General features: G+C 40.6%; 1 protein-coding gene across 1 annotated transcript in view; it reads left to right on the forward strand.

Annotated features, from left to right (window-relative positions):
* LOC117963365 (collagen alpha-5(IV) chain-like) overlaps window positions 1–23,277 on the forward strand; it is a 77,485-nt gene that overhangs the window by 7,520 nt on the left and 46,688 nt on the right. The window contains exons 2-3 of the mRNA XM_059000833.1: window positions 17,254–17,313; window positions 22,869–22,958. Coding sequence (XP_058856816.1) covers window positions 17,254–17,313; window positions 22,869–22,958 — 150 coding nt within the window. The remainder of the gene's footprint in view (window positions 1–17,253; window positions 17,314–22,868; window positions 22,959–23,277) is intronic.

Here is a 23,277-nt window from a genome sequence, read left to right on the forward strand (position 1 = left end):
CAGTGCAGGCCTTCCATCTAGATCTATTAAACGGTGCCTTTGTAACCCTTTAATAGATCTAGATGGAAAGAGGCTTAATGCTTCACTCGGGGAACTTGGGATTTAATGCTTCTGGTTTTAGATTAAATATACAGAACTGAAAAGTGCAAAGTTTGTGGAGTAATTTTCAAAGGGTTAGTCAGGGTGAGCCAGTAAGGGATTAAAAAGAACAAACCTCCTATTGCTAAATACAGTGCAGTCACATGGTTTACTTGTCAAAGATTTTTAGTGTAATTTAAAAAAAGAAAATGCATAGAAAAAAAGTATAGGTTGATCAAATCAAGCTCACCTCTCACCCCCAATGTTCAAAGCAATTGTCCAGCGATTACGTGCAAAATCAGAATGGGATAATGACCATTGCCAAAGCGTGATTAGTGGTGTTTCAAGGAGATTTCTTTTTGGTGATGGATTTGTGTACGGTATATACAATATAAAAGACTGTCGGTCTGGTTGCCTGTGCATGCAAAAACATGCCTTCTACACTAAAGAAGTGTTCTTGCATTCAAGTCAAGCAGTGATCTGTAGAGGAGGAGGGGAGATGAATAAGATTCTCTTATACTCTCATTTCTATGTAATTCCTATCCTATTTTGATGAAACTTGGTAAGGACATTCTAGCACGAGTTATTGTACAAAATAAGTTGGTTTTGCACAGTTAGGATACTCTTGACTTGTTGAGCATAAATTGTGCATTTTCATTCAACAGTCTTTACCAGCGTGTCGGCATTATTTTTCCGTTATGTAAAGATGCTTAGAACCTGGCAGTAATTTCTTGTGGTGGCCATTCTATAGCATAAGGGTATGCTGAGATCGCCATGGAACAGTGGGCTTATTGTTCTGCTTCATTTAAAGTAATTGGCCTTCATCTTGAGATCTAACAACCGGCTATTGTTTTGGCTGTGTCTTTTGTTTTGTGTTGAGCATGCTGCTCATGGTAGACGGAGTGAATTCCATGTTATCTGTCAGGATTATCACGGCAGACACAAGTGGAATTTGCTGTTTGCATTTTTTAAATGTAAAGTTTGAATATTCTAGGTGCAGTGGTGGGGGGCTTGGCGTGACCTGAAGTAATATAGCAAGGTTTCATCGTTACAGTACAGAACTGGGTAAAAGAAAGAATGTTTGTGGCTCCCATTTCAATTGCACTTTAGTTTTTATTACAAGGAGGAACATGCATAAAGCAAGGGCTCTTGGGCTCTTGAACTCCTGCTATAGTATTCTGGAAAGAAATGTATCCATCACAAAGAGGGATGCAAGTCAGTTATGATTGCTGATACACTTTCAGCTGTTTTTGACATCCAGTCGGTTTTCAGTAAAACTGAAATGCGCAACCAAGGTAACGGGCCGTACCATTATTACACAGGTCATCTTTCTTCTTTCTTTTTTTTTTTTTAAGCTGTGACAGATAAGCTGAGTACAGTGTTATACATCACTGATTATAAATATTACACAATTAGACACACTGTAGAAATGTAATATGACACCTTAAAATGCTTTATTTACTGTAATATTTTCCTGATGCCTCCATTGTCGCCACAATCGGTTGTAAGCGGAAAATCATGTCTGAGTAGAACTGCAGCTCCTGGTTTTCGAAATTGATTATTTAATCAAGATGTTGGCTTTAAAGTGACTGATGTTTGGAAGGATTTTAAAAGAGTTTCTGATGAGGAAACACTTCTAATTTTAAAATGTTATCTAGATTTGTTGGCAAAAAACTATAGCTAGAACTCGAGCCTGCTGTCAGCCCCCCCCAAAAAACATGCAAAGTTCTCAAATTTATATTTAACGAAAGGTTTTAGTTAGGCTGAGTTAGTACAGCACCAGCACCTTTCATCATCTAACCTAAAAAGAGAACAGCCCTAGACATCTGAACACCCAGACTAAGTATGAAGCCGCAGTTATCCCTACAGAGGGTTTTGAGAGACTAATTATAGAAAAATGTGTTTTAAAAAGTTGGTACTCGGTAGATTGTTAGTCCCTGCTTCTAAAGAGATAAATCCTGTTGAAATTTAGTTTTGTCCCCTGCAGTGGGTTAACCTCCCCGTTGGCTGCCCCAGGAGCAGTTTTCCTCGTCAGACTGCATTTTTTTGTAGCAGTTTTGAGGCAGTGGGATTTGCTCAGACCTGAGGTAATCTTATCTGCTTCAGAGTGCCACAGAAGATCAGAAGTGCTGCGTGTACTAGATAGGAAAGTGATGTCCTCCATTGCAGCTTTAAAACCAGTCCTGTGGGTTGGTTTTGTGAAATAAAAAGGTTAGGTAGTTGCCCTCTTTTTATGTGCTCTGCTGAGATTGAAGACACCGCTGCTATACAGAGAGACGTCACAATGCGAGGGTCTGTCCTGGCGAGGAAACTGTTCTTTGAGAAGCCCTCCTTTCTTTGCAGCCTGGGTTTAAATTAGAAGTAATATCTGTCTCCTCGGGTCTCATTGGCACAGGTTCCTGAACCAGATATTAGTTCAGTAACCTTATGGAAATCAAATACTGTAAAACTGTGTTAGCTGGCAAGAAATGTTCACTAATTTCACTTTTATATGCAAAATATACATGCAGCAACATTTGCATAATTACTCAATTCAGTTTATATACAGTATGTTATTGACACGCATAAGCATTTGTTGCTGTACATATGTCCATTGAAACAAAATGAAGTTGATGCAGATTTTTCCTATTTTACAGTATATATTGGCAATAGGCGATATTAAAATAGTGATTTAAGATATATTTCATGTCAGAGGATGATTAACTGTACTAGCACAGTGTAGCTCGTTATCTTACAAGAGCACTATGCAGTGCTGTTATTGGGTGTTTCTGTGACAGTATAAAGCTTCAGTTAGAATAGATCACAGTAAACTGCTCCTGTTCCTGAACAGTCCGGTTCAGATTCTTGCAGACGGGATCCTGTGGCGAATGAAACATCATTGTCCAAACTTAGATCACTGTGACCTTATAATAGACTACATAATACTGTGGTCTATTTCCAGTTCCTTCGTGTTTTCAGTGGTGTCAGTCACTGGGGCTAGTCCTATATTTGTAGTTGGTTTGCGTGGTACCTCTGAAGGACGCTGTTTCCTGTGTAGAAATGGAAGACCATGGCTTTCATCATGGAAAGAGAGCTGCTCAATGGAGTTCTGAGAAGACTATCTAAAACAGGGGATTTACTTTGGGAGCAATCCTTGTCACATTTGAATTATAAAACAATTAATACATTTTCAACAATACACAGGGGGCAACAACAGCAAGTGGTCTGGATGTTATAAAAGACATGCAGTGTTATCTGATACTCGCAATGACTATTGTCAGCCCCGCTGTGTTGGATTCCTCAAAACATTCCAGCTAGCTGTGACACTGATCTCCGTTGAACCAGAATTAAATAAATAATTAGATTAAAAGATGAATCATACAAATTAGCTTCAATACACAACCCTTTTCATGAATCTGCAGATTCATCAAGATTCTGCACAGCAAAATCCACTTCCTCAGAATTGTTGATGGCAGTCTCTAGGGCTGTGTTCGAAGGTTTGTTCGCTAGCCGGGGATTTGAAGATTGTTATAAACTTTCGAAGGTTCGTCAGATGCCAATCATGCACCGAGTGTTTTTTTCTTTCTGTTAACAGAAACTGTTTGACAGTATGTGAATACTATAAATCACACATTAAATGTCACTCACATGAAAAGTGTGATCTTTTGATTTGTATAATGCATATTACGTAAACAAAAGTTGTTCTTAAAATCCGCTACCAAATCGTTACACGTATAGCAGCTCCACATGGAGCACGGTATAGTATCCAAAGCAGTGGGTCGTACCTCTAGTGGCTGTATTGCTTCAGTAAAATATGTACTGAATACCTAGTGTACAAGACAGTGTAAGAGAAGTGCCATGGTAGAATATGTTTGAAACATACAAAATATACGCTAACACTAATAATTTAAATTTCGAAAACCAAGCACCGTCCGCCCCTCCCCCCTCCAGCTCATGTTATCCAGAGGCAAACCTTTTAATTTCTTCATTCGCCATCTCGACTGCAAAACGTTGTATAGCATAAGGCATAAGCGTTTATTTAAAGAAATGTCTCGAAACCCCTCTGCTGTTTATGATTTTTTTTATTAAATTCCCAGACGACCAAAAACAGAGTTGAACGCAAACTGTGCAAGCGACTCGTATCATGGAGGCATAACCAATCTCTGGGGTCACTTGACAAGTGTAAGTTCATATTATTATTATTAGTATTATTAATATTTTTAGTAGTAGTAAAATGTGACTGACAACCTGCTTGGAACAGTGACTGTTAAATAAAGCTTTGTCTGCTGCAGTTGGTGCTGGTGCAATGCAAGCTTACTGTATATCGCAAGCAGCTTCAATTACGAGTATATAAAAAAAAAATTCTAAAAAGATGAATACTGTTCTAATATGACATATATTTTTAAACTACAAGTGAATGTTTTATTACGTTTATATGGATCACCTGTAAAATAGGATTTTCAATCAAATATGAACAAGTAGCTATGGTGACGTCACCAGTAAATTATGCAAACGAGTACCATCGAAGGTTCGAACCTTCCTTCGGTAATGTATTCCGAACCTTCGAAGGTCAAAATCTACCTTCGTTGCAGCCCTAGCAGTCTCTCCCTGCCCTTCTGCAGCACAGACTGCCTCGGCTCCCTGTGTGCTAAAGTAGACGCCTGCAGGGCTGACTATTGCCCTGCAGGGGGCAGTAGCTTGCCGACATCTGCTGTGGAGCCGATTGGCTGGGGAATCGAAGGACACGACCACTGAGCTTCAGTTCTGAGCTGTGGTGGGGGGACATGATTGGATGTTGTAAATTGGGTACGCTACATTTTGATAAAACAAATATCTATAAATAGTGGTGCAACAGTAGCAACTTGATATCCGTAAAGCTTAAAAAAGGAATAATCGTTGAGTAAAACACTTCATAAATAAATGAAGATTATGTTAAACAGGAGTTGTATTATCTCGGATTACTCGGTAAATTGACTTGTGTCAGATATCTCCTCTGGTAATAAACCTGCTTTTATGCCAACAGTGTTTCATGTTCTACCTGCCTCAAGTCTAACTCTGTATCTGGTGGTTACGTTGAGGCTGAAATACGCCTACCAGTATATCTTATTTTTCCAGACAGCCGCATTCTTGTTTAGCGTTGTCTGAACTAGTTTGTTATCAATGACCATCAATGTCTAAACGTTTGTCTTGCTTAGCGTCAAAAACAATACACGCTTACTTGATCAAACGGCAGCAGATCTCCATACAGATGTTTAAAATCATTCAAAAAATAGCCATGCCTGGTTCTTTCTATATTTTTGGAGAATGAAATAAACTGAATAGACCCTCTGTGTTTTATACTGATTGACCAAAAGAAGTCTGAACCAGAACATGCACACAGTCATGCTTTTATTGTAAGCAGAGTAAAGAAAATGATGAAACTCAAGTAGTGCTGAATTCTTTTTTTCTCTACACCTTTACCCAGAATAAGTAGCAGCATGAAGTCCTGTTCACGTTACTGAGCTGACCTCAAGGTTTTGACCTTAATTTTTTTTTTCGATCCCACTGTGTGAACTTGGCCAAGATTGGATAGCTTCTAGGTTTAAGTTATGGGATAGTTTCCAGTCCAGTCAGTTTCCAGTCGCAAGTCCTGTGATAAGTTTGAAATGACCAAAACCAGCAGAGACTTAAACTTGGATAATGTCTGACTGATGGTGACTTGTAAGATCTAGGAACAAGGACAGATTAGTCAGAACCTTTGAATCAATCCTGTCACGCGGCCTAGCATGGGTAACAAGGAAGCTTTAGCTTCAGCTCTTAGTCCTAGGCAGAAATTAATGCAGGTTTTATAGCTTTTAATTCCAGCTAAGAACACAAACCTGCTGTGTTCGTGAAAGGTCGACCATCACTTTACTAGGCAGAGTGAAGGGGCGTTCATTAGCAGGCTTTAAATTTGGGAGTGGGCTAATGGTGTGTGTGTGTGTGTGTGTGTGTTAATCCTCTTCCTCTGTGAATGTGGCTCGGGGTGACACTGCCAGCTTGGAATTCGAGTTGCAGGCCTGTGCTAAAGTTAGTGGGTGAGGCCAGAGGTATCCTGTGATCCTGCTCCCGGCCTGTACATTACACCAAGATACTAAATCAGCCTCCCAGACAGAAATAAGAAGCAGCCCAGAACAGAGCTGTAATACTGGAGTGAGGGGTGGAGGGTTTGCCAGCATGGCTACGTGAGCTACATGTCTGAACATTACTCTGTGCAAGTCATGTTGCTCTGTGAATAATGATATAGTGCACATATGTATGTTGCCCGTTACAGATTTGCATAAGGCTGTAAATATACATTTGAGAGAACTGCTTATCCGATTGTGATGAAACTTGGCCTTGAGTATCTTGGTTATACGTAGTGGAGCATGTTTGTATGCATGTTCCACTTACACTCACAGTTTTAGTTTGCAGCATTACTGCAGACCAGCTCAGATATTGCTGGAGAACCAGGACCAGTATTAACATGTACAGGTCTGCAGGCTTGGAGAACACAGTGCATCCCATTGTAATTACGGTGCATATTTGCATCCTAACATGCTGTAATGAGAGTGAAGATAGATATAGTGTGTTTCCTTGCCTGCGGAGGTCCTGGTGTTTTCCGATTGCTTGAGCCACGCCTAGTGAGCGCATTCACTTGTGTGCACTTGCTTACGTGGAACCTTCTAGCAAACTCTGTTATTGGAGTTCTGCCCACAACCTCTACCTTTCATCATCCAACTAGGTTGTTCCATAGGCTTACTCTGTCTTGTGGCTGTATCTTGAGATCCACTCGCTCGAATTAGACATTGTACTTGGATGTCATTGCTTTTACCTTTTTATGCTGTTCACTGCTGGGTGCCTGGATTTGAATCCACGTGTCTCGAATGTGCAAAGATAGTTGGGTGGTTTCAAGTTAGGAGTCGATTTAATAAACCAGGACACTACTGTTTTTTGTTTTTTTTTTCCTTTTAGATCATTTTACAGTACCAGGGAATACACCTGAATTGCATGTGCCACTCTTCCCAGTGCTGTAAAGTGCTCTAAAAAATGCAGCTGTGGCATATCCCTGCATGATATAGGCTGATCACGTCAACCTCTTGGTTTCCACATAAATCACAAAACCACCACACAGTGTGGCCATACGGTTTGTTTCAGAAGTGAAACAAGTCCAGTAACACCTTGATTATCCAAACAGACCCTTGTGTGCTGCGCTCTTCTGTCCTGTTGTCACAGAGAATGCTATTCTGACCTCAATCTCTGGTATGTACAGAACACTGCAGTGATGACATGTTTTTATTTATAGGTAAATAGGTTGATTTAATTAGGAGGTTGGATTGGGAAAGTCATATAAACAATTTCACAGTTGTAATTCACTTATCTGAACAGTTCTTTTATCCAAACACCCTCTATTCCCGTCACTTTGGATATTTGAGGTTTTACTCTGGTACATATAGTGTAAGCAAGGGTGTACCTTTCTACCTTCTTATCCTAGTTTATCTGTCATGGTGATTTTTCACGGTACTCTTAAATGTGGTTAGTTACCAATTATAAGAAGTAATGACATGCTATGTTTAAGAGTAATATTATCATCTTATTGCTATAAAATAGTTCACCTACTAGCACAGCCTTTTTTACATGCTGTGTAGATTGTAAGCGTACTGTATTCTCTGGATAAGACTGGGAGGCAGGCACGCACGCAGCTGTAACCCAGCAATAGGTTACTGTGTATCCAAGCATGTCTTTGAAAGTTCATTGTCTGTAAAGCTCAGGAAGGCTGAGTCAGGAGACCTGCTGTGTCCTGTGAGTGGGACTTTCTGAGGGAACTGCACTTCTGGAAGGGGTCTAAAGGTCGGTGACTAACACAGCACAAATACCACAGTTTTAAAGGGGAGGCTTGTGGATTTCCAAGGGTTAGAAACCGTGTCTGCTCCTTCTGGGTTTTCTTTATTTTATTTAACTTTTTGCAGTTGTGTATAGTTTTTGATATAGTAGTGGTCACCTGTATCGGTATATCGGCCATTTCTCCTAAGCTGTAGATACAGAACAGCTTATTCAGTTCTTATAAAACTTGGTAAGGACATTTTTTAGGACATTCTATCAGCTGGTGGTCTGCTTTGTCATTGTAGCTGTGATGAATGGATGTTTTGTAGTCCTTTTTCATTGCAAACCATAAGGTATAACCAGGCTGAGATTCTTTTTCTCTGGGTGCCAATTAAAGAAATGTCCTTGTGTCTGGTATGTGTGGAATGTCAGATGTGGCACCTGTTCAAGCAGATAGAGTGAGCTGGAGTAGAATCCCTATGGAGTGTTTGCTTTGTTATAGGGGGGGTTCTCTTGCACAGCCTTTCAGATGTGTTCATCTGCGTTTCGCTATTTTCTTCAAATCTGATGTTCGGTCTTAAGCGATGAAACTAAAATAAAGCCTTGTTTATCCCATCCCCAGAAAGAACACTGCTTGCTTTGTGTTAGATTATCGTGCAGTTGACTGTGTTTGTTGCATACAGGTACAGCACACACACTGATTCCCAGCTGTGCTGTTATCTGATTAGAACAGTTCTCAGGATGTCTCGTCTCGACACAACTCCACAAGATCTCTTTTTGGCAACAGCAAGAAAGAACCGGTCATTTCAATTGTCATGTGGCATGTACAAATAGTAAGTGAAAATAACCCCAAATGGGGGGGATAAACCCAGAAAAACAGAAGAGCTAATCCTAAGCGACATAGCTGTAATAGAATAGAGTGAGACCTGTAGTTGTGATGTGGTTATGATAACAAGAAACACGCTGACAAAGACTGTCTGAATGCTTGTAATTCCTTAACTTGCCTCTGTAGCCCTAGCGCAGCATTATCCACCAACCTCCTTTTTCTTGTTCTGAAGGTAGGGATGCAATGTGCAGATCATTTAAACACTCAAGATGAAAAGCTGCTGCCACTGACTGTGTACAATGCATTAGATGTCCTGTAATCTGTAGAATTTTACTAAATAAATCACAGGTATGAACCCATTTGAAATTGTGATGAGATTAAATTTGAATTGATTTGAAAGCAGTGGCCACCTCTGGTGATACGCATTAACGTTCTATTGAGTTAGCCTTCTTTAGAGGAAAGTGCTTGATTTGTTAAATGCACCACAGGAATTTGATAGTTGCCATACCATAAAATGTAACTTCTTGTGGTGGCACATTGCAGTGGTTTTGTCTACATAAAATGTAATGTATTAATCTTATCAAACAATTATTAGATTATCACATAATATATGCTTTAATGATCTAAATGGCGGAATTTTCACAAAAAATCGAATTCCATTGTGCTTTGAGTCATTCATAAAACATGGACAAGCTTCCACTGATCATGTCCCTACATCTGCCTGTCACGTCCTGCGTGGTGAACATGATAACTGCCTTGATTATCACGCAATCCTAGCCTCCTGTGGACTTTCCGATTGTGTTTGGCTAGAATGCGATCAGCACTTTGGTTTGTATGTGTTCTCGTACAGTACTGTGAGGTTGGTATGTGGTTATGAGGACCCTCTATGTGCGTGATCTGGTTTATATATGGAGGAATGTTAAGTCGGTCTGTAAAACCCCAGCTGGATTAATAGGGCTCAACTCCGCTGATTTAGATAGACCCCAAAGACATTGTCAAAAAATTGACTCGGCTATACCGGTATGCTTTGGAAAGATCAGTTCGTCCAGGCTTGCCTGAAAAATTCCTTGTCTTGCTTTCCTTTTGCAGCACCTTCCTCCATTCAGAATTGGTTAGAATGCTGCAACAAGTCTCAGCCAAGGCTCTTGGTTTCTGTAGTGTGCTGTATAAACACAGACTTGTTAGGCTGGCCAAGTGCTTCCACGTGTGTGCCCTGGAAATCTGCTGCAGGTTGAGGGGCCTCCAGATGTCTGGAAAGCCACCAGGGACCAGTGACCCAGTCTGCTTGGTTCAGATTTTTAAAAATGTATTTCTTTTTTAGTTTGTGATTTTACAACCTCCTGGTAGAAGTAATATTGGTGGCCTTCACGTCAGAATTAGGGATCTTCCTTCGACACTGTGTCCAGTACTACCTCCTTAAACACTAATAACAAACTGCAAATGCAATGAGAGTTAGTTCTACAAAGTGGCCTGCATGAGTTTGTGTGGACTTTAAACCTCTCCTTGAGGTTTCCAGAGACTGGTGGTTAACCGTCATCAATTCACAACTGTCTCACATTCTTTAATGCCCTCCTCAAACAGAGCTGATGCTGGTATAAAAAAAGCAAACCAAATGTAGCAAACCTCTTTATAAGTAGAGGCTGTGTGGTCCAGTGGTTAAAGAAAAGAGCTTGTAACCAGGAGGTCCCCGGTTCAAATTCCACCTCAGCCACTGACTCATTGTGTGACCCTGAGCAAGTCACTTAACCTCCTTGTGCTCCGTCTTTCGGGTGAGACGCAATTGTAAGTGACTCTGCAGCTGATGCATAGTTCACACACCCTAGTCTCTGTAAGTCGCCTTGGATAAAGGTGTCTGCTAAATAAACTAATAATAAATAATATAAAAGCACCAGGGAAGTTTTTTGATTAAAAGCAGCTGTGCTAGCACGTGGAGGCTTGAGACAGGCAAATCCCAGGCTCCTTAGTCCAAACAACAAGGCCCAGGCGCATGTTGTGTTTACTGGAGTTTGGAAGAGGCTGTCATTGGAAGGGCAGGGGGTGCAGTTCAAATTGAGGTTTACTTCTAGCGGACAAACTCCTGGAACTGTCACTTGCAACTAATGAAAGGGAGTGGTAGTGTGTCAATGAGTTTTGTGTGCTCTGGCTATGCAAAATACAGAGCAGGCATTCAAGTGTGACTCATGAGCTCACTGCTGCCGTCAAAGTGACACCTACTGGCAGAGTTTGTCATAGCCACTTATTTTTGATGGAAAAGTGAAGAAAAATGTGATGGGTTAAAACAAGAATGCCCATAAAATGTCACACAGTAACCATTTAAATTTAAGGAATAATGGCATGGATGTGGGAAGTTATGAGGTAATAATGGAAGTCTTATTTGAATGAGGGAGTTCCCTTCTTACCTTGTAACACTCCACAGCAATGCCATTATCCCAGTTTTACAGCTTTAAGTTATTTACCATTGCTTGTCTGAAATAATCATTGTAGACCCCAGGGAAAGAGGATGGATCAGTCGCTCCCATCTGGTTTGCATTGTTTCCTAGTAGGTGTCATTTACAGCCTTCAATAGATGATGTCACAAAGGTGATTTAAGGTAGAAGGGTACCGTAAAGTGATCAAAGCTGCTATCACCTAGCAGAACCATCTTCAATCCCCTTTGTGTTAGCATGACACTGCAGTTTAAGAGCAGTAATTGTGAGCATGCCCTCACCTAAATCAATGCTGTTGCTGATTTTTATCAGATCAATAATTTGAATGTGACTTAAGTGTGTTCTCCGACATTTTTAGATACTAAAAACACATTTCAAAGTCAAGATTTGCAATGCCTGTGACCAATCAGGAAAACCGTCTTGAATAACATACTTTAACATTTAGGCATGAGTGTAAAGTGATATCGGAATAAAATGTGCCATTTGCTTGCTGGTCTGGTTTCTGGTTAAGTACAGTGCACAGAATAAAGTGTGAATTAGTTTTCTAAATGGGTACTATTTTGGTGTGAAAATGTGTTTTGACACTGTAGCTGGGCTAATCCCTGAAAATGAAACATTTTGTTTGGTTTATAAATCATTATCAGACTAATGTCTTGGGTTCACCAGTAGTTTTGAGTGATTTATGGAACACATGTTACATTGTCGTACTCAGTTTTACTGTTGTGTCTATTTAGGCTACAGGGTTTCTGTAACAATGCTGTATAGATGTTATACATGTGCAGCCTCGAACTTCAGTAATGGAGTCCAGCTGCATTGTGCTGTAAGAAAATACCACGGTAACAAGCTGTACAAATCATATCTGTTATAAATTCCTTGTTGCAGTGCCCTGCAGCAATGAGTGGGGCTGGGAGATTCTGTGCTTGGATAACAGTGCTAACCCAAAGCAGATCTATCTCCATCACATGTTCTCAAAGTTTAGCTACAGCCTGTATTCTCCATCTTGGGTAGTATATGTGCACATCGTATGCGTGTGCATCTCGGATTGCAATATAAACTTGAACGCTGCAGTAGTGCTTCCTGTCTTGAATTTTAAATTCTCAATCTCCAATAATCCAACAGGTGTACAGTTTAATTCAACCATGCCAAAGGCATCAAGGAAAAGAACTCCTTTCAGTTTGCCGTTCTGCGAGAATGAGGTCTGTCCTAATCTCTGGTATCTGATTAACACTAGAGTATGCATGCTGATCACTGTGAAAGGCAGCTCTGCCCTGTGTTTTTATTTTTTTTCCCAAATAAGCAGAAGCACAATATCCTATAGTAACTTAATTTGGGGCTAGGTTGGATAACCCAGAGCTGGCTCACTATCGCTTGAAGGAACACATTCCTTTGAGCTGGTTTTGATGTAGTTGCAGAGGCATGTTTCTCTCGCTCAGTACACTAAGCGTTATCTGCGGTGTGATTGAGGGTGTGGGAGCAGACTGCATTCAGGGGAACCAGACAGGATTAATCTGAGATTTTATACTTCTGTAAACAGGACTAGTCAGTGCTTCTGAGCCAATGAGCTCTGTGCATTTCACAGGTGACTGTTTCAAAACAGGCTGTAAGTTTGAATTGAATGCTTCATAAAACAGGCCCTAAATGGATCAGGTTGGTTTTCAATGTTTAAGATATATTTTTGTTTTTTTAATTTACAGCAACGGCAATGTTATCTAATAGGCACGTGTTTGTGGTGCACAGTACTTAAAAGAGCCTTTAGTTAATGCAAGTGCCAAGGCATGTTTTTCTGAGGGGAATAATACAGTTATCACAATGGCACAAAACATGACTTCGAATAAGTAGCGGGGTTCCGAAAAATAGTTTTACATCGCCACCAGTTTAAATAACATACCTGTATTTTCTTTTCATAACATCCTGACAACTTTTTACACTTCAAACTTCTTTCAAAGCCCTTTTCAAAATGTCTGCTCTAGTGCAATGGGGGTTGAGACCTGTCCTCAATCACTGCATAAAATAATAATAACACCATGTAACAATTCTTTTTTTTTTTTTTTGGTTCCTGGGTAGTAAGTGTTATTTCCTAATTGCTTATGCCTCAAAAGTATAGAAAATGGCTATTATTCCCCACAAACTTTGCTTTTGTGACCAGGACAGGGATATTTTGAAATTTACCTGTTTTCCAGAACATTCCAGATAGATTCAGTGCTGAGTAAACTTGGAGTAACTTCTAGAACTTTCCAGTAATATAAATAGTAGTATAAATACAGGGGCCTTAAGCCCACCAGTTCAGTTTAGTTCCAGCTGCCTAAGTGGATACATATCTGCATTTTTCTGAGATGGCATCAAGGTCATAGGAGACTTCAAAATGGTGGCATTCCTGATGGGTCTCCAAGGCGGTTTTACCAAGTTTCCCTGCTATCTTTGCCTTTGGGACAGCAGGGACACCAAGGCGCACTACCACAGGCGGGACTGGCCACCGCGGACCGAGTTCTCTGTGGGGAGGAACAACGTCAAGTGGGAGCCACTGGTGGACCCCCGGAAGGTGCTGATGCCACCACTGCACATCAAATTGGGCCTTATGAAACAATTTGTCAGAGGTCTAGATAAGGAGTCGGCAGCCTTCAAGTACCTTCAAGACTTCTTCCCTAAGCTGTCTGAGGCAAAGGTCAAAGCCGGTGTCTTCGTCGGACCACAGATAAAGAAGATCCTGGAGTGCAATGAATTCCCCAAGAAGCTGACTAGTAAGGAGAAAGCGGCTTGGAACAGCTTTGTCGCAGTGGTTCGGGGCTTCCTGGGCAATCACAAGGCCGAAAACTATGTGGAGCTGGTTGAGACTCTGGTGAAGAACTACGGCACAATGGGCTGTAGGATGTCCCTCAAAGTCCATATCCTTGATGCTCATCTTGATAAATTCAAGGAGAACATGGGAGCGTACTCGGAGGAGCAAGGCGAGCGCTTCCACCAGGATATACTGGACTTTGAACGCCGCTACCAAGGACATTATAACGAGAACATGATGGGAGACTACATTTGGGGGCTGATTCGTGAAAGTGATTTACAGTATAATCGTAAATCTCGAAAAACTACTCGCTTCTAAATCTTTTGTAGTCATTTTTGTATTACTTTTGTATAAATACATGTTAATTTGGATTCATAAGTTTTTTTTTTCTGACTTTATGTGAACGAAAAGACACCAATTCGCCTGTTTTCTCATTGGAAATAGGTAAATTTCAAAATATCACTGTCCTGGTCACAAAAGCAAAGTTTGTGGGGAATAATAGCCATTTTCTATACTTTTGAGGCATAAGCAATTAGGAAATAACACTTACTACCCAGGAACAAAAATTGTGTTACATAGTGTAATAAAATAATACTACTTACTCAATTAAATGCTGTATTTGCATTTACAATCTGCGTCTGCTCATGTTTGTGTTCACTAACTTGAGAAGCAAAAACCTTGCAGCAACGCTTCCTCCCACCTCCCTCAATCACAAACACGTCATTTTGAACAAAAACAAGTCATACCCATTCTGTTCAGTTGTCTGCCAGTCACGTATCTTCATATTCACAACCAGGGATGGAAATAAGACCTCCATTTGCATAGCAGTTTCACCCATTCCAGGTTTTATTATGAGCTTGATTAGCCACAGACACGGGTGTATCTTATTAAACTCCTAGCAAAACCAGGAATTGGATCCAGCTGCTATGCAAAGGGACTCCTGCTTCCATCCCGGGTCACAACAAGCAAAACCGATCTTGGTCCTTGCACGATGTGACCGCACTGATGAATAAAGTGATTAGAAAATAAACGTACTTGGGAAGAGACGCCAGATCTTTTTAAAATCTGTCTTTACAGTGAGTTGCTTGCACTGCTGTGATGATGAATTGTGTAACCAGTACGGCTGATGCCTTTATCAGTATCGACCTGTTTCTGAAAGGTTTCACCTCAAGACTCAATGATTGTTTGCAGTTGCATTTAAACCTGACTTGGAACCTGCCCTACATTCATGTATTCATTTGTATTGCTGTAGGTAGTCATGTTAACATCTTCATACCAATTACCTCTGCTGAATACTATCCTCTGCAACCTATAATTATTTTTGAAGAGGAAGAATGTTAACAAATGATAGGACAGTTCTCAATAGCCAGCTTCCTCTGGTAGACTTTGACAGATGAAGAAATCATTGCTGAGGTTCAGAAGGTAGGTTACTCAACCCCACCTGGGGAGGCTTGGGTTCAGAAATAGGTGGAATTCCAATCAGAATTGACTGGTCTTGTTTTGAATGACCCAGAAGCCACTGGCCTTGATGAGTTTTTTTGGAGTTGATTTAAAGGTTTGTTACTTTTTCCTGCCGGATTGACAGGTAGTACTGAGAGCACACCCGTCCAGTTCTGAGTGACGAGCAGTTTAACCGAACATACCTTTACATAGTTCAAACTGCTGTCTGTCTGTGTCCTCAAGAAGTTGAGCATGTTTGAAGGATCTAGTAAACCTGCTCGCAGAACATATTCCTAAATTAACATGTATTGTGTTTTGAACTAGCAGCTCATGTTCCCATTCCGTTTCTGGCGCAACGTTGTGTTTTTCGAACAAGTTTTCAAGCGGCACATTAACCTTTTCTAGATATGGGATAGTAACAAGCTCTCTCTCTCTCTCTCTCTCTCTCTCTCTCTCTCTCTCTCTCTCTCTCTCTCTCTCTCTCTCTCTCTCTCTCTCTCTCTCTCTCTCTCTCTCTCTCTCTCTCTCTCTCTCTCTCTCTCTCTCTCTCTCTCTCTCTCTCTCTCTCTCTCTCTCTCTCTCTCTCTCTCTCTCAATACAATTTCAATCTGTAACAAAGTGGTTTTAATTACACATGCATTGCATTCAGGTGATTAATGGCAATAAACTCATGAGTGCTAAAAGCACAGCATGTTGTTTTTGAAGTTGGCAGGGATCACTTTGGCACAGAACGCAACACAATTACCATCAGTACAGATCTGCAAAGCCAGGCGATAGCAGGTTGTTGATTTATAATTGCGGTTCAGTGATGTTTACAGGAAAGGCGCCATGGTGCAGCTCAATGCCAGGTAAGTGACGAGTCAAGTCTCCTCTTGGAGGAAATGCAGGGTCCAGGGTATTATCCCTGTGAGTGTTTCCAGATAGCGCAGTAATGAGCTCTGAAGGGAGTTGGTGAAGAGAAATCTCCCATGGGTCTTACTGCGTGTAACAAGGGATTTGAAGAGGCCTTCACAAGGGAAGCTCCAATCAGCATGGGAGTAAAAGGCTCTGGTAGTTCCTTTTTAAAAAGCCTGTGTTTTTTACTAGCACCTTTCCGTAGTGTCTCCTTCTGTCTAGGTTTCGATTCAAAGAATAATTGTGTAATGGCGTCTAACCAAACTGTAAATCTGTTTCAAATGTACGATACAATTATGACAAGTAGAATCTCTGCACCAAGTACAAACAATTGTAGTGGTCGTGGTAGGTTTTAATTTCTTTCGCAAGATCAAACTTCTGCCTGGAAATGCCCTAGCTAAACCTGCTTTCCCCCGACTTCCTGTAGCTGGTTTAGAGAAATATGTTTCTCATCTTAACTCTGTGTCTGGAAGGTAAAAGCGACCTTTGTTGGTGAACTAATTTTGTTTGAGCTACGAGCCAGAAAAAATAATTGAAGACCAGCATTTGTTTTCACTGTAATCATTTTGTTGGTGTGTGTGTGTGTGTGTGTGTGTGTGTGTGTGTGTGTGTGTGTGTGTGTGTGTGTGTTTATTTTTAAATGTAAGCCCTGCAAGTTTGCAAACCAAGAAAAAGCGTATCTGAGAGATTTTTAGTAAAACCTCTCCGCCCAGTCAAAGTGTGAGAGCAGATTAACTGTTTCTCCCCGTCATGGGATGTGCCGAATAGAAGTGGCCGCATCATCTATAAAGACGTGATGAGCCCTTGCTGCTTGTGTGGTCGTCTAAATATTTATCCAAGTGTTTTTATAACGAAGGCCTGTGCAGCTGTAAAGGGGGTGTCTCCAGTCCAGTTTTTTAATAGTAAAACAACATTGAAAGAAATTGACTTTTTCAGAAATCCTGATTCCTTTGACGATGCAGCGTATCCCAGTATTGACTGAATCCTAATGTAGTCTTTCCTTTCTTTGTCAGGCTTGCCATGGCTGTGCGTCGGCATCAAAGTGTGACTGCAGCGGAGTGAAAGGAGAAAAGGTAAGCTGCCTTTCTTTCGCAGTGTCGACCCCCATGTTGATTTTGAGACCTCTCTTACAGTAGGGGTACAGTCAGCATTCCCACACAAGATCGCTCCTCCCACAATGTCTCGGTTCTGAACTGTGGTGTTCACACCCCGTGGAGCAGGCAGTGAGTGAAGCACTGCCATTACGCAGTCCGTCTGCTGTCGTTGAAACGAGCTTAACAGCTTTGCACCCAGCCCCTGACCTGTTACACCCAGACTGTGCAGCTCTGCTGGGGTCCTAATACCCGCTGCACAGGAGGAAAGGGAATAGACTGTGTTGTGGCATCACCTCAGTGAAAATAAAGCTGGGGAAGAAAATCCTACAGCAAAGTTTCTGTGGTAATGAGAACTCAAGTATATTCATAAACACCATGATAATCTGAAATAAACCCTGAACATTTCTATAAGTGCTAAAATTGGAATAAACACTGAAAAATGGAAGCTCAAAGTATTATCCATTTAAGAAAGTAATTATTTCTTAAGACTTTTACTGCTTTCTTTTAGTGTTCTCCTTATCTCACAATTGAGTGTGACAAACCTTGAATCCCAACACAACTGAAAACGAGCCAGCTGTTGGATTTTCATACATTCACAACAATAACGAGCATAGGAAACTCTGCAGACTTGCAAGCTTGGTTCCCTTGACATGAACAGAAGTACGGGTTACTAATGCATTCCAGATATCTTCTTTCCAGCTTGCATGTGGCTCTCTTCAGTAGCTCAAACACCATTTGGGAATAACGTACAGCTGGTTCCTCACCTGTTAACTTTGAGATTTCAAATAAGAGAACGCACAGCCCAGCTGTCTGTAGTGAGGGAGGCAGATTTATTTTATTCATCTGTGTTCCCTTCCTTTAAATACTTAATATACAGGCACACACATTCCACAGGTTAACAGTCCACAGCTTTGTGTGGCTTTACAGAATTCTAGGCTGGTTCATGCATAGGTTGTATAATATTCTAGCCATTGCTTTACAGAATTCTAGGCAGGTTCATGCATAGGCTGTATAATAATCTAGCCATTGCCTCTTTTCTGCACCCTTTGCTTGTAGTAACCTACAGTAGTAGAGATGGGAACTTCAAATAAAACATGTTTTAATACTCAAGCACTACAAGTTAACTGGATTGCTGATCCAGTGCCATTACAACCTTAATTACACTGGCATGAACAACAGGCATGAATAAAATGCAGATTAAAGGCAAGAAGTAAACCTAGTAAGAAGCCTAGTAAGAAGAGAGGGAAGTGATAGGCTCTCTTAACTCCTGATCTGTGCAGAGCCACGCTATCTAAAAACCAATTGAAGTGTAAAGATTCTTTCATAATGAGGTGGGGTGGGTGCAGTGAGATGGTGGCTAACCCCACAAGAGGTGCTTTTATATAAATAGCTTGTCATTCCCTGTCAATCTGAAGACCCCCCTCTCTTGTACAAAGGCTGTCTGAAGTAGAGGTCTTCACAGGTCCAAATGAATCAACCCGACCCGACCACGGACCAACAATTATTTACCCGACCCGACCTGATGTAAAATTCTTATTAGACCTGGATCCGACTCGGCCCGAAAAAACAGTGAAACACTTTTCCTTTCCCCAGCTTAGCATATGCACTGACTAGATACAGTATTAAAGCAGTGTGATTTTCCAGTCAACCTGGAAATCTGGCTGAACTACAGACAGAGTTTATTCCATCATGAACCTACACAGAGGACTGTAAAATGAAATATATAATGTATTTGTGTAAAATATAAATACATTATCTGAAAATCAAATGAACTGATGAAGTATGATTTCATAAATGTGTGATTTTATTAGAAACTTAAAAGAGCAAATGGAATTGAGATGTAAAATGTTTGTTTTGCAAAACTTGTTTTCCTTCTTTGTCCACGATAACAACAAATGATTCCCACGCTGCAGACTTGCATTTTTCTGTGAGCTTTTGTTCATGGAATTCGTTTTTTTCCACGTCCTTCATAAACAAATCCATTACTCTACTTTTCAGAATGATCTAAAGAAACCCCTTTGATACGGGTCACGTGTCTGCTGCTGCGGTCTGCAAGCCATGTCATGTGCTACAGGGGAAGCCAATCCAGGCAACAGGAATTATAAACAGAGATTATTATTATTATTATTATTATTATTATTATTATTATTATTATTATTATTATGTGTTTATTTAGCAAATGCCTTTATCCAAGGCGACTTACAGACTAGGGTGTGTGAACTATGCATCAGTTGCAGAGTCACTTACAACTACGTCTCACCCAAAAGATGGAGCACAAGGAGGTTAACTTACTTGCTCAGGGTCACACAGTGAGTCAATGGCTGAGGTGGGATTTGAACTGGGGACCTCCTGGTTACAAGCCCTTTTCTTTAACCACTGGACCACACAGCCTCCTAGTACCAAAGAGAGCCTCTTTAATAGTAATTGACAGTTTGTGTATAACTGAGTAAATCGGACCTGACCCAATCCGAGTGTCTCAAGTCTGGGTAGACCCGTGAAGACCTCTAGTCTGAAGATCATTTTGTTTAGTCAAGGGATTGGATTAAAGGACCATTTAAACTTCATCTCTACAAGCTGTTTTAAACCCATTGATAAAGAGGTAGCCCTCTAGATCGTGAACCGCTCTGCCCAAACCACGTTTATCCATCAATAACAATCTGACAGTGTTATTTAATATAGAGCCTGTTGTGATCAACTAACTAACCCTTTTATAACTTTATAAGTGATTTATTTGTCTCTCGTTTTGATATGAAACGTCTTTTCATTTTCCTTAGTTTCCATTGAAATGCGTTGTTTCTTCAGTGGATTGTGGGATTGCAGTCCTGGGCAAGGTTTTCTCTCTGATTTAGACTCTGAAGACATACATATCCCACAGTTAGGTTTATTATTATTATTTATTTCTTAGCAGACGCCCTTATCCAGGGCGACTTACAATTGTTACAAGATATCACATTATACATTATTTCACATTATACAGATATCACATTATTTTTACATACAATATCAGACGTTTACGGGAAGAATCGGTTGCATTTACTAATTTTGCAGCACATTTTCATTGTTGGTTTACAGCCTCAGTACAGCAATAAAAATATCAGCACCCCCGGAATGTGAGAGAAATTTGCTTCCAATCACTCAATGTTGAAGTGCATTGATTGGTACTCAATTGTAAAGGCGAGGGAAGGACAGCTTTTCGTTTGAAATCAACAAATAAATAGGAGTGTTTTGATGTATTTATTTATTCTCTGCTAGCAAATACTACTTCAAGGTAATCACTCTGAGAATACGAGTCTCAGCACAGCCCTAGCAGAGAACCCATCATGATTGCAAACACTGAATAGTAAAAGAACAGGAATGTGACAAACGGTACCTGGGTGTTGGCAGCCAGAGGGGCTTTCCCTTCCCTATGGAGGGCGGGCGTGTGTCGTTTTGGAGGAAATCTTTCCTGGGCTGCTGTGAGATCCCATGACTCCCAGGGGCCTCGCTGCCCAGGCTTGTTCCGTTGGCGGCAGCATCTGAAAATCTGCTTCCAAGCGCTTGCCATGGCAACGGAACAAGTAGTCTACAGTGCACCTGCTGTTTATATTAAAACGGCACACTTTATCAGATCTGGGAAAAATCCAGCTGTAATTTTTTTTATTGTGGGAGGATTTGCTTTTGAGTTCAGTAGAAAGCAGGAGTGGAGTAACCAAGGCCAAGAGAAATACGAGGGAGGATGGTCCCATTGTTTGTATGTGGGATGAGGCACAGAGCACAGGAGGATCCAATTTAATTAGCAGGAGGGTATTGGTTCACTGCACATATTGGGGTGATTAAAAATGCTTACTGCTTTCTGCAGAACATTCTACTGAACATACACAGGTTGTGTATGGCAACACATTAAACAGGTAACATGTTTTTTTTGTACAGTACATTTGTTAACCTAGGGGGTGGGGGTGTTGCGTGTCTCCTTTAGTATTTCTGATTTTATGGGTTCGAAAAAATTCCAAACGAGGTTTCTTGCTGAGGTAGGAAAGAGAGCACATCTTAACCCATAACTTGAATTTTGTTAACCACAAAAGTTGTCTAAATGTATCAAATTGCATAAATACAGATTGTGTTTGTATTTTTTTCAAAGAAATGAATTTGGTACTTAATGGATTAAGATTCGCCTCCATTCTAATATCCATTATTGACATCTCTGGGAGCTCCCTGGTAGATTGCCAACACCTGTACATTGATGCAGACTAGTAAATAAATGACATGATTGTTGAAACTCAGTCCAGTGCTTCAATTGTTCCAGAGGCTTAGGGGTAGATGTACTAAAGTGTTGTAACTGTCGCAAACCATCTGCAAACGAGTCGGAAGTCTAGGGTGAAATGTACTAAACAAGCGCAATGCTGTTGGCAACTTTTTAGGGAATGCATACATTTGCAAAAAGCGGGCAGAGATCATGCAAATGAGGGTTCTCAAATATTATAATGAGATGTACTAAAGCTGCCGGCAACTGCAACACTTAGAAATGCATCAATGTAAGAACTTTTGAAAGCATGTTTTAAACAGTCGCAATTGTTGCTGACATTTCCCAGTCGCTTTTTCTCGTGCGTTGCCAGTTGTGCTCAATGCATTTTTGAGGTGAACACCCAAGTACCTCATTTTCATGAAAGGCAGGGTGCACTTACAAGCCTTGAAAACACATTTCTGGTTTCCCCAAGTGTTGGGAGCAGTAGACTGCACATGTGTGCCACTAACCCCTTCAGCTCCATTCTGGGCACCTGTATATGACCATGATCTATTTTGTGTTAATTGTCTAGGCTACTAAGTATTAATTAAAAATAATAATAAAAAAAAACTACAACTACAATTATTTACATTTTTTTAAATAATTTTTTATTCACATTGTACACCCATGTGTACAATTCAGCAGCATGATTTATTTTGTGTTACCAGTAGGCTAAAGTTAAAAAGTGCGCTAGGTATTCATTTGATTTTACTACTGTACTGTATACTGTATATAACATGTCTAGGTTAGTGATGGGCTACTGTGTGATTTATTAAAAGCTTTTTGGGGGGTGAAGGTGTGAGCCCCATTATAGACTAGTGGGATTAAACTGCCTTTCATTTTTTAAATATACATAACAGTATTAAAACAGGTAAAAAACAAAATGCATTGTACAGATGACGTTTACATTGAACAAAAACAATGTTATTTTGATTCTTGCACCCTTGCATGTATAGACGTTATCCTTCAGGCACTCTCTGCTGCAGCAAACCACAGCTCAACTCTACCACTGAATGTTCCACAGGGCAGATCCTTTACATGTGCAGTACGCAAGTATGTCCACTAGGGGAGCAGAAGAACCATGCCCTTGCAGTGCCAGCCGTTTTGTAATCTGTTTTCAGTCACTGTGTGATGGTGCATTTTATTTTCTTTTAAAATAGTTTTAAGTGCGCAGGGTGTTATTTTGACATTTGTACAGAGTTTCTCTGTTTGTATTCAGGTCCACCTTGTGACTCTGGCTCTGTCTTGCTCACTCGCTGTGCTTCTCTTCCAGGGAGAGAGGGGCTTCCCAGGTTTACAAGGCCAACTGGGACTGCCAGGATTCCCAGGCCCGGAGGGACCGATCGGGAGCCGAGGGGTGAAGGTAAACCAGACCTGAGGAGCGGCTTGGGAGAACCAAATCTTCCATGCCATCACATTGAGCATCGAAGTGTCTCATAGCTGAATATTCAAAGAATTCAAATCCATAAAAGGCATCATAAACTATAAAACCAAGTATAACATACATTTTCAACCGTAGTTTGGTTTCTATTCTTAAGGCAGGTACTGTAATTGCCACAAGCTACCCAAGTGCTGCTGTTATCCTTGTGTTGGGTAGAGACAGAGTTCAAATTGAAGTGTGGATTAAAATAAAATCATTACACATCCTAGCCATTAGGTGGCGATAGTTTAATTCAAATAAA

This window comes from Acipenser ruthenus, chromosome 26 (assembly GCF_902713425.1).
Source record: "Acipenser ruthenus chromosome 26, fAciRut3.2 maternal haplotype, whole genome shotgun sequence".
Taxonomy (NCBI): domain Eukaryota; kingdom Metazoa; phylum Chordata; class Actinopteri; order Acipenseriformes; family Acipenseridae; genus Acipenser; species Acipenser ruthenus.